Source organism: Jaculus jaculus, chromosome 15 (genome assembly GCF_020740685.1).
Source record: "Jaculus jaculus isolate mJacJac1 chromosome 15, mJacJac1.mat.Y.cur, whole genome shotgun sequence".
Lineage (NCBI taxonomy): Eukaryota > Metazoa > Chordata > Mammalia > Rodentia > Dipodidae > Jaculus > Jaculus jaculus.
The window spans coordinates 12,536,588-12,548,930 of NC_059116.1; the positions used below are offsets into that span (position 1 = coordinate 12,536,588).

Genomic DNA, 12,343 nt, shown 5'->3' on the forward strand with positions numbered 1-12,343 from the left:
AGGCCAGCCTGAGACTACAGAGTGAGTTCTAGGTCTGCCCTACCTCAAAAAACTAAAAACTCAAATCTAAAATACATCAAGTAACATACAGGCAAGCAAATTAGAAAAATAAGGGTGAAAAGCAGGCATAAACAATCAGAAAACTGAAGGCAAAAAAGGTAGACTTTAAATATTAAAGTGTAAATAATCACCTTAAATATCAATGGCCTGAATAAACAAACCGTAAGTTAGAAATGGAATCCCTCAACTATCGATTAATATTGTCATCTACTACAAACAATGCAATGAAAATGGATGAATGGAAACACATACAGGTAAAGAGTAGTTTAAAGTCATACTACATGAATAGCAGAGAAGTTACTAAAAAGTAAGTAAATTAAATAGAGCAAAGGAGTATCATAGAAATGAAAGCAGGGAATTTCATAATGATTCTTGTATGAACCTACTACAAGGGCATATATATGGTTCCTGAAAAAGGGCCACCAAATAACACGCTTTCCATCATACAAAGCTGTAACTCACAGAGCTTAAAAGTGAATAGACACCCCAGATATAGTTCTACATGCCAATAATGGCCCTCAGCAACTTATAAAACTAAATATAAAAACAACAAGGGGGCTGGAGAGATGGGTTAGTGGTTAAGCACTTGCCTGTGAAGCCTAGGGACCCTGGTTCGAGGCTCAATTCCCCAGTACCCACATAAGCCAGATGTACAAGGGGCCACATGCATATGGAGTTCATCTGCAGTGGCTGGAGACCCTGATGTGCCCATTCTCTCTCTCTCTCTCTCTCTGCCTGTCACTCTCAAATAAATAAATAAAAATAAACAACGATACAGTTTATCTGATGAAAAAAATCAACCCGCTACATATAATTGTCATATATATAAAAGAAATTATAGTCTATATGTGTTATCAAGCACTGTGTAGCATTCACTAAGACAGAAAATATCCTATGCTAAAATGACCTGCAAGCACTTCCAAGCATTTATGCATAGGCTGGAGGGAATGTCAGTGGATAAGTGCCTTGTGGTACAAGCCAGAACTGGAATTCAGAACCCCAGTAGATCACATAAAATGACAGGTTTTGTGGCAGGCATTTTAAATCCCCCACACACCTATGGGTATGAAGGGAGGCAGAGATAGAGGAAATCTAGGAAACTTGAGGGCCAGCCAGATTGATGACAAAAGCAACGAGGCCTTCGTCATGGGAGGTGGGAGGTGAGGGGAGGACTATAACACGGAAGTTCAAGCCATGCACCAGGTCACTGGCACTCACACACTTGGATGCATGCACACACATCAAAACACCATTGTGAGCATGTTCTCTTACTGTTCCGGAACTTTCCTGGAAATCAAGAATAGAAAATCTACCAGAATGTCCACAAAGAATGAGAAATTAACTGAGTGTCTAGAAAGTTCATTAGTTAGTGAGAAATTCACCAAGAAAATACACAGAATTAAGTGAAATAAAATGATAGCACACCAAACGTTAAGGACGGCATGAAAACAGAGTCAGAGAAAATTTATGCATTAAATGCTTCCATTAGAAAGAAAGGACTTTCAATTGTCATCTATGTTATGGCTTCACGAGACAGTTCTTGGATCACAGAGTAAATTCAACCCATGGGAAGCAGAAAAGAAATACTAAATGTAAAAGGGATAATGACTGGGATGCAAAACAAGAAAACCAGGAGCAAGGCTTCAGAGGTGGTTCGGTGGTTAAAGATCTTGCTGCTCAAGTCTGAATACCTAAGTTTGTTCCTCTGCAGACCCCTCTTTAAAAAGCGGGGACCTCTGGTTTTTCTGCTTTGATGAAGTTTGAGTGGCTTCCTGGTCTGTCACCATTTCCCTGGAGAAGGTTCTCAGGTTAGCAATGAGAGCAGCTACCGTATTTAATCCGCCGCTTCCTCTGTAAATGTTTCCCGGAGGCTAGAGGTAGAGATTGCTGGTCCTGTACCAGGCAGTCTTGGTTTCCAATTGGACTTCATCACACAGACATACTACATAGATTCTGAATTTCTTTCAAGTGCTGGTAAAAGCTAAAGGACTAAAGAGAGACCTATTTGTGGTGAGGAAAGCAAAATTCTGCATCATTAAGCCATTATGGCCAAGGGGTGGTATCCTAGGTCCTTGGTTCTGTTCTCCAAGGTAGTGTAAAGTCCTTGGTTTAAGGGACAAGTTGGTTTTCATCAGATGACTGCAGGGTTAGGACAATGGTCTATGCTGGTATCTTCAGTTTTGTGGAAGTCAGAGATAGTTCAGGACACAGACGTGCTTGGAGTGATTGTCGTACCTCTTCAGAGTCAAGCAGAAGGGCACCCAAATAAAGCAGACAGATTGGAAGTAAAGGCAGAGACTCCACACTTTCATCCCATGTTTCGCTACCTTGTGGCTCCAAGTGTGGAGTCAACTCATTTTAGTAACTGCAGTTTCCAATTTCCTATTATAGTTTTATATCCAGAGAAACTTTTTCTCATGGCTTAATTAATTCATGAAAGCTACATTGTTACAACATGCCAAAAGTAGAATATTCACTAATGTCTACATGGTTTCAAAGTCCAATAACTTTTCACCAAGTTACCTGGAGAAGTCCTGACTCTTCCCTCAAAGGGTTTCACACAGTAACGTTTTAGAACTATAATATTTCATCTTACATGGTAAAACAGGGTTTATATTTTTGCAGATGTGTTAAAATCAGTCATTTTGAGATGAGACAATTATTCCTTATTGTCTGGGTGGTCTGGATGTGACTACAAAGGTTTGGGAATAGTGACAAGATTGGTGGTGCTATAAGGAAATACAATGATGGAAGGACATGAAGAGGTTTCCCTGAACAAAGGTATTCAGGTGATCTGCTAAGGGGGAAAGGACCGAGATGGAGTCTTCCCGTTCGAGTCGCTGGAAAAGCGACCCTTGTCTGCATCGAGATTTCTGCTAGACCTCACTGCTTCAGGAATATAAAAATGGTCAGTGCTGGCTTTTAGATGTTAAATGTTTAGCTATTTTTGTTTGAGCTAAAATAGGAAAAGAGATACTCATGTGACAATGTGAGCTAATTACTTGTAATACTATTCTGTGGCTTCTTAGATGGATTTAGATTCTGAAAGGCAGAGTTAACAAAGTATACTGAATAAAGGAGTTAATATTATTTTTTAGACTTTTCAGGCTTTTTAAAAGATTTTTGTTAGCATTTTCCATGATTATAAAAATAATCCCATGGTAATTCCCTCCCTCCCCCCCCAACACTTTCCCCTTTCCATTCTCCGTCATATTACCTCCCCATCACAATCATTGTACTTACATATATACAGTATCAGCCTATTAAGTACCCTCCTCCCTTCCTTTCTCTTCCCTTTATGTCTCCTTGTTAACTTATTGAAGGAGTTAATATTAACATCAATAATCTTAATATATTGCTTCACCCAATCTTCAAGACAGGGATGACAATCCTGTATAAATTCTTGGAAGTATTTTGGACAAGTTACACTCCTGTGTTTCCTAGCTAAAACTCTGCTGCAAGCATGCTGGATCTTAAACCTGGCTCTTCTCTATTCCTGGAAAAATAATCCATCTTTACGAACTGCTACCCACATAACATTTGCCTTTTGAAGCTTTTTTATGATTAACATTTTTTTGTGTTTTTGTTTGTTTGTTTGTTTGTTTATTCGTGGTAGAGTCTCACCCCAGTTCAGGTTAACCTGGAATTCACTATGTAGTCTTAGGGTGGCCTCAAACTCACCACAATCACCCTATCTCTGCCTCCCAAGTGGTGGGATTTTAAAAGAGTACAATTTACTGTCTAGTGTGAATTTTATTTTCACCACTTATACAAAAAATTTCTAGTTCAGAATCTGTGTTTTTGTTTCAGCTTTTTGATGTGGGATCCATTTTAGCCAGATTGGATTAAGAATGCAAGAAATGTACTCCTGAAAAACCAGACATTAAAATAAATTTTGGTTCAAATTCATAACTTCTTTTCACAGTTGATTATGAAAATCCTTTGGACTGTCCTCTTCAAACTTCATTTAGGCTGGAATGCTGCTAGTAAAAGAGTGGTTTGGCAGCTGGGCACGCTCTACTACATGGATATGAGAAAATCCTACCGAATCACATTGACATCAAAGAGTTTTCTCTCGTTCACCACGAAGTGGCACCAGATCTGTGAAGGACTTCCAACTTAGGCTCATGCACTCTGCTGTGCTGGGTAAATAGCTGAGGAATTCCCATGAGGAAATACACAGGAAATTTGGCTTATTTTGTTGTTTTGCTCTCTGCAACTTTGACATGCACACCGATCTTCAAAAATCTTGATGAATTCAATCTTTAAAAGAATTCTGTAATGTTAATTAATGCTTGGCTTTTAATGAAAGATAACAAATAAATGAAAAGTAGTGTGACCCTAGAAAACACCCCTCCTGTGTTTCAGTCACCTCATTTATAGTTGAAATCTGCTTAGAAATGTTTCAGAGCATGACCCACTCTTCTGCTATCAATTAGGAATTATTATTGAAAGTATTGGTTATTTGGTCATATTATGTTTTAATTTTACGTTATTTTAAAAAATATTTTATTTATTTATTTGAGAGCAGGAGGAAAGAATGGGAACACCAAGGCCTCTAGCCACTGCAACAGAACCGGAGATGAATGTGCCACCTTGAGCATCTGGTTTTACGCAGGTACTGGGGAGTCAAACCTAGGTCCTCAGACTTTGCAGGCAAGCAGCTTAACCACTGACCAATCTCTCCAACCCCTTATTTCTTCTTTTTATTTTAAACCAAGGATAAAATAAGTGTAGTATCATTGTTATTGAGTCTTCCCAAGGTCATACATATTCACAGAGTGATGGAAATTTCGGACTTGAGTCATCTGTGCAACTTTGGAAAGTGGTGGGGCCCTTTGATGGCCAACACTATGTTATTTCAGATAAAATGTGCATTCTGTCATCCACCTGGGAAAAATGCACCAGCGCAAGATATCTGTATAAAATAGGATTCTGGGGCTGGAGAGATGGCTTAGCTGTTAAGTGCTTGCCTGTGAAGCCTAAGGATCCCAGTTTGAGTCTCGATTCCCCAGGACCCATGTAATCCAGATGCACAAGGGTGCATCTGGAGTCATTTGCAGTGGCTGGAAGTCCTGGTGTGCCCATTCTCTCTCCTCCCTCTCTCTCCCTCCTTCTATCTGTCTATCACTCTCAAATAAATAAATAAAAAGAAACAAAAAGAAATTTAAAAAATAGGATTCTATGGAGTGCTATAGTTCTAGTGCAGCTAATATCAAATTCATCTTTGGCTTAGGGAATATTTTGGCTTATTATTTGGCACTACTACATAGGATTGCACTGCTTATGAAAATGTGAACACTTTGTGGTTTTGTTCACTGTAACCTTGAAATGAGAACAAATATTTAAAACTGCTGATGGGTTCAACATTCATGTTCTCTTATAAATAGGCAATCATTATCCTAGATTATAATTATATTGTTAGAAGAGAAATACTTGAGCTTTAAATTCAAATTAAAATTAAAATCTTAACATTTGTCTAATGCTGAGAAATTTCAGGAAAAGTTTCATCTTTCTGGAACTTGGATTTCATCTTAAGTACTAAAAGGACTGGTTAAATAATGTGTCCAAGAAATTCTAACTTGTTTTAGCCCAAATTTATACTTGGCAGGCAAAGTACTCTGAAGGCTTCAATATGATTATTCTGCCAGGAATCAGAATTTTTCCAGATTCATTAAAACTGATGCATCAGCAGATTAAAATGCATTGTAGACTTTGGCTTTCCCTTCATTCCGTTACTTGTTGTCCACGGAGGTCAGATTGCTTACTTTGTGTCTCTGCCCTATAAGATTATTATTGTAACACAGCACTGCTGGCCTCTAGAAAACACAGTAATGATATTATTGCACTACATAGAGAAATTATTCCCAAGGTGTTTACTTTAAAAATATGGATTCAATTTGATAATCAATAAGCATTATGACAGAAAAACATTAAACATCACGTTACTGTATTTTCTATATATTTTTTTCCACTGAAAACCTCCCCTTAAAGAAAGATATCAAATTTCCCTGAACCAGAGACTGTTGAAATAGATCATAATATGAGAACAAAGACATAGATAGTGATGAAGAGACAAATTATCCACAGAACTCAATGAATTATTCCATCTTGGTTCTTCAAAATAAAGGTCATATCTCTCTGATCAGATCTTGCAGTTCAGGATTTGGAACTAACTCTTGGCAAACATAAATTTATAGTTCTGTTTTTATTTATGAATCATGCTATAATGCTTTAGAAAGTCAAATGTGTAAGCATTAACTAATTGGTAACTTATCTAATTAGTTTATACCATATAAATTCCCATCTTGTGCAACTATTTTACCTCTATACAATTCAAGATAATCAATCATAAATTATAAATGTCCTTATGAGTTGTCCTAGTGTAAAGATGTGTAACATTTCACACTGAATACAATCTGAGTTAACTTAGATCATGCTATATGGCCTTTCACTGTGATGATTTCACTTATCACAGCTGTAGTTTTCAATTTAGTTCTTAGAGTTCTCCAAAATTTTTCTCAAGTTCATTATTAACAGCATTACATCCATACATTATATGCATGCTTTTAATCTCACAGTTGTGAATGTTTGAAAAGCACATTTTAATATATAATATATTTTATTTTCTTAATATTAAAAACTGACTCTTACTTTGCTCTGTTGACCTGTGTGTATATACGTATATAGCCATTATAGGTATGACTTCATATCTATAATAACTATATATTTATAACTGTATTTTGAATTGATAAATACCTTCTCTTTCATTGTTTATGATATTTTTCAGTATTGTTGTGAATGCATTTGAGTTTCTATAAACAAAATCAGAGACCAGTTTAATTTAGAATGTATTTCCTTTAAGTTAAGGGAAAGATGCTACTACAAATAAAAAACAAAAATTAAAACCTTTTTGGCTTTATTTTATTTTACCATGATAGTGAACTTCTGCCAAAAATTGATCTTCTTTCTATTTCATTTCATTCTTCAGAAAACAAGAACAAATTGTACATAGGAAAGAATTCATAAATAGGAAAGTAGGGAGATATTAGGTGAAAGTAGCCTTCCTTAAAAAGACATGGTTAAAAATTGGTATTTATTTATTTGTTATGGTTTATGGTTACTAGCAATAACTCCGGATGGCAGACCATGTCTTTTGTGTCATTGTCACAGTTTAGGCCAACTTCAGATGTTCCTATCAGGGCCTAGAGCGGTCTGGTGCTGTGAGATTATAAGTCCCTCTAGTAGTAAAAAAAACAAAACAAAACAAAAAAAAAAAACAGTGTCTGCTGCTGCCAAGAGGTGGTATTCCAGGGGAAGAAAAAAACTAGAATAATATGAATGATATCTCACTATATTGAAACCAGATATCATATTATACTGTAGGTTTTTGATAACGGGGAAGCTGTGAAAGTTTCAAATATCTTTAAGTCCACAATGCATGACCCATTTACATCAACAAGGAGAGTCCAATGGGAGGGGGTAGATCATGGATGAGCCTAAACAATGGTACCAAACTGCCTATATTTGCTGAAAAGAAAACTAATAAATTAAATTTAAAAAATTAAGATAAAATATTATATGAAATTCAAAACACTTAATTTTTTTCCAATTTTCCTTTTGTTCTCCCCATTTGTACACATACCACTTCTCTTTTAGGAAGGAGAAAAGACGCTGAGATAAAGGCAAATAGTAAATAGTTCAAGGTGACATCAAGGCTAATGACTTCAATGCCACTGAGATAAATTTTTAACCTTAAATATGAGACAGCTCAGGCCAACCAAACTTCAAGCATTTTTCCACTTAATAGTTACAGGAACTAAATGCTATGGGGTACATGGTATTTCTAAATCCACTTATATATTAGAATATGGAGTCAAAGGCAGTTGATGGAATTTTTACTTAAGATGACATAAAATCTCTAAACAAACTCTTGAGCCCACCATGTTGGGCATGAGGTTCCTCTTTAGTAGTAATATAATGTGTAGTAAGATTACATGTGCATTTCAGACACACCATGTTTTATTTATTTTGTTGTATGCTGTATTAACTAAACCAAGAATGATGTAAATGCACACGTGGAAAATGAATGTTTTCTAATAAAGTAATACTCATGTATGTTAAATAACCCAAACTCAAGGACGTCATCTTTGCTTGAGAAAACTCTTTAGAACAGGAAATATTATTCAAGTTCAGGGACTAAATGATTAGACCCCACTCATTTTTTTTATTCAGTCAGATGTGAAAAAATGCATAGCTAATTGGTAGGAAAGATCCCAATGCATTGGAATCCAATTACACAGTCTTCAAAACACTAGTGAAATAAAAGTTAATGAGACATTTTGAAACACATTACAATTTTATGATACTGATTAATTTTGAAAATGGCAAGAACAAACTTAGATTTGAGATGCAGAATTTATTTCTGTGTGTTCAGTTTGGAATTCCAATCCAGGCGGTATTATTATGAAATATCGAAATGTATATACATTTGTGGCCTGTTTCCAATTTGGAGTTCCTTTTGTTCCATTTTTAAAAAAAGAAAGTATATTGATTTTGGTTTACTGAATGATTCAAATAATTTGTCCTCTGGGTTACAGTAAATGAACAAAATATTTTCTCCAATTCAATGGCAATTCAAATATATCAATCTTAACAAAAGTAATTAAACCATAAGTCTAAGTCTATATTATTATTTATCATAAAGGACATAATTAGAAAAAATTTAATTTGGCATCTCTACAGAGCATTTTTCAAAATATGTTTTTCCTTTGCAATTGAAAATTAATGTTACTTGTTCATTTTTAAATTATATAACCTTAATATTGCATAGTCTTTCCTTTTTCTCTTTTCTTTCTTTCTTTTTGAGAAAAGGTCTCATGCAGCCTATTCTACTGTGCTCACCTCCCAAGTGCTGAGATTAAGAGTGTACCACCACACTCCCACCACAATCCTTTTGAAAATATTACATTATTATTGTTCCAATAAATAAAGACATATTTCGTGCATTAGTTTCTATGATGAAACACCAACCCGTTCCAGTTGGAAAAATACCCGGGTCCTTAGAAAACTGTATGGTCTGTAACTGAAACCACACCATAGTAGGGAGAAGTTGCATTGCTTTAATATATTTTTTTTAAATAAATGTATCAGTCGAGTCTTGGTTTTATATCCCTAAGAGAAATTCAGATGTGTTATGATGTCCTTTGTTGTTTACAGTTGTTAGAAAATGAACGTGAACTTGGACTCTATCCATCGACTCATTGAGGAAACCCAAATCTTCCAGATGCAACCATCATCGACGCAAGCCAGCGTGGACGTCGCAACGGCCCCGTCCTCCCCGGTGGACACCGGCCAGTCCAGCTTTGCATTCTCCGGGGGACACCCTCCAGCCACCAGCAACTTCAGAGCGCAATCGCTCTGCACCAGCAGATGGGACATTTGCGAAGAGCTCCGCCGGAGGGAGCTCCGGGAAGCCCAGGCCCGGGCGGCGCAGATGGAGAAGACCATGCGCTGGTGGTCAGACTGTACGGCCAACTGGAGGGAGAAGTGGAGCAAGGTCCGAGCAGAAAGGAACAGCGCCAGGGAGGAGGCGAGACAGCTCCGGGTCAAGCTGGAGATGACCACGAAGGAGCTGAGCGCTCTCAGAAAGAAGCAGAGACTGTCACTGCAGCAGGAGGTGTCCGAGGCCAGCGCCCCCCAAGACCTGGACTCCCCTAGATTCCCCGAAGGCTTCTGTGGTGGCAGAGGCCCATCTCCGTGGGGCGCGGGCGTGGCTGTGACTGCCCGAGAGCATTTGGTCAGAAGACAAGCTGAAGAAGAGGACACAAATAGTAAGGTGAGAAAAAGAAAAATGATCTGCCGTGGCATTCACAGAACATGTGCTACCAGACTGCACCTCAGGTGCCCTGATGGGGATTCAAGAAACCCAGAGGTGACACAAGCTACCAGCATCTTCACAGCCAAGTGCCACAACTTACTTTTTTTTTTATTGGTTTCTTAATATTTTATTTATTTTTAATTTTTTTTAAAAAGTATTTATTTGAGACACACACACACACACACACAGAGAGAGAGAGAGAGAGAGAGAGAGAGAGAGAGAGAGAGAGAAAGGGCACTCCAGGGCCTCTATACTGCAAATGAAACTCAGATGCACGCACAAGCTTGTGCATCTGGTTTACAGTTGGTACTGGGTTGGCCAAACTGGGTCCTTTGGCTTTCCTGGCAAGCACCTTAGCCACTAAGCCATCTCTCCAGCCCTGTGTTAGTTTTTGTCTTAAGATGGCATATGAAGTTTTAAGTTTTAAGTTGGCATAGTGTTTCACTGTGGTTGTTTCCATTCCTACATTCCTATTTTGCCAATTGTGACCCCTCCCCTAATCTCCTGTATCTTCTTGTACCCTCCCTTTTCTGGTAGTCTTTCTCTCTAGCCTACCTTATGCTTTCATGTTACAGGCATTCTGTTATCCTATGTTTTTCCTCTCCTAACCTTCCCTTAAGACCTTGTTTCATGACCTGTGTCCCCTGTTGCAATCAGGTTCGCATTGCTGGTAGAAATCACCCAAGAGCAGCTTATGAGAAAAAGGTTTATTTTGGCTTATAGACTCAAGGGGAAGCTCCGTGATGGTGGGGGAAGAATGGCATGAGCAGACGATGGACATCACCCCCTGGCCCATGTAAGGTGGACAATAGGAACAGGAGACTGTGCCAAACACTGGCAAGGGGAAACTGGCTATATCACCCATAAGCCCGCCCCCAACAACACACTACCACCAAGATGCTTAAATTTCCAATTGCCATCAGCTGGGAGGCCTAACATCCAGACCACCTAAGTTTATGGGGGACACCTGAATAGAACCCCGCACCCCCATACACATACACAAGCATGAAATTAACATACAAGATCTGCATATGAGACCTGCAGAAACGTTTCTGAAAATGTGATATTTCACTTCACATAATTCCCAGCTACATCGTTTTTTTTTTTGTTTGTTTTGTTTTTTCTAGCAAATGCCATGATTTCAGTTTTCTTCAAAGTTGAACAGAAGCCCACCGTGTTAATGTTCCACGGTTTCCTCATCCACGCATGATCTGGTGGTGCTAACAGTTGTAGAGGTTATGAGTTTGATCAAGGTGACAACAGGGTTTATTTGTTCTAAGGTTTCTCTCCTTACGTTATAGAAAATTTTCTTTCTTGGCTCTGTTTTTTGTTTTATCTTTTGCTGTGTGCCTGTGTTTCCTCTTTTTTTAAAAAAAAATTTGTTCATTATTTATTTATTTGAGAGTGACAAACACAGAGAGAAAGGCAGATTATATATATATATATATAGAGAGAGAGAGAGAGAGAGATAGATAGAGATAGATAGATAGATAGATAGGGAGAGAGAGAGAGAGAGAAATGGGTGTTCCAGGGCTTCCAGCCTCTGCAAACGAACTCCAGACGCGTGCGCCCCCTCGTGCATCTGGCTAACATGGGTCCTGGGGAATCGAGCCTCGAACTGGGATCCTTAGGCTTCACAGGCAAGCGCTTAACTGTTAATCCATCTCTCCAGCCCCTGTGTTTCCTCTTCATGCATGGTACCATCCTAAAGCCCATCCTGCTAGTCCCACACTTAACTTCATCCTCTCCTTAGAGGCTCTGTCTCCTACTACAGTCTTGCTCCTAGGTACTAGGGGGCCAAGCATCTACATATGAACTTACTAATGCTTACAGAAGACAATATATCTGAGGTGACATGGGATTTTCACTCTGTTCTTCTGGGAATCAGTTTCACTATTTAGTCCCAATGTCTTAAAGCATTGTATTTGACGGTCATCTCGTAAACTAAACTTCCACAAAGAAACCTAATAAAATAGCCAATACTTTCCTGAGTAATCTTTCCGGACTTTTCCTTAAATATTTTCTTTAAAGCTTTAGTTATCTTTACTTTGAAACTCTCAAAAGCTAAATGACAAAATAAATCATCTGAAGAATTCAGCAGCTTATTTCAAAGCTCTTTCCAGTGATCCTAGTGTATTCAGTGTGGCATCAGCTAGGTTCAGCAAAAGGGTACGATCTAAAGATTAATGCAGGTCTTTGGGAAGTTATTTTATTATAATTAGGTAGAACACAGGAATGAAAATAACAATGAAGAAGAATTCAATTATGTTTGGCCATACAATAAATCTTAGTGAATGACAACCGCATGAAAAATCTGGATTTGATGCTGATTGTAACATATACTTCCTTTGGAAAACATTTTTCTTGGGGGGGCCAGGGCTGAAGAGATGACTTAGCAGTTAA

At 37.9% G+C, this 12,343-nt stretch overlaps 1 protein-coding gene across 1 annotated transcript in view; it reads left to right on the forward strand.

Annotated features, from left to right (window-relative positions):
- The window catches only part of Ccdc102b (coiled-coil domain containing 102B), an 83,199-nt gene that overhangs the window by 23,234 nt on the left and 47,622 nt on the right, over positions 1–12,343 (forward strand). Inside the window, exon 2 of the mRNA XM_045135098.1 lies at positions 9,280–9,898. Coding sequence (XP_044991033.1) covers positions 9,290–9,898 — 609 coding nt within the window. The 5' untranslated portion in view covers positions 9,280–9,289. The remainder of the gene's footprint in view (positions 1–9,279; positions 9,899–12,343) is intronic.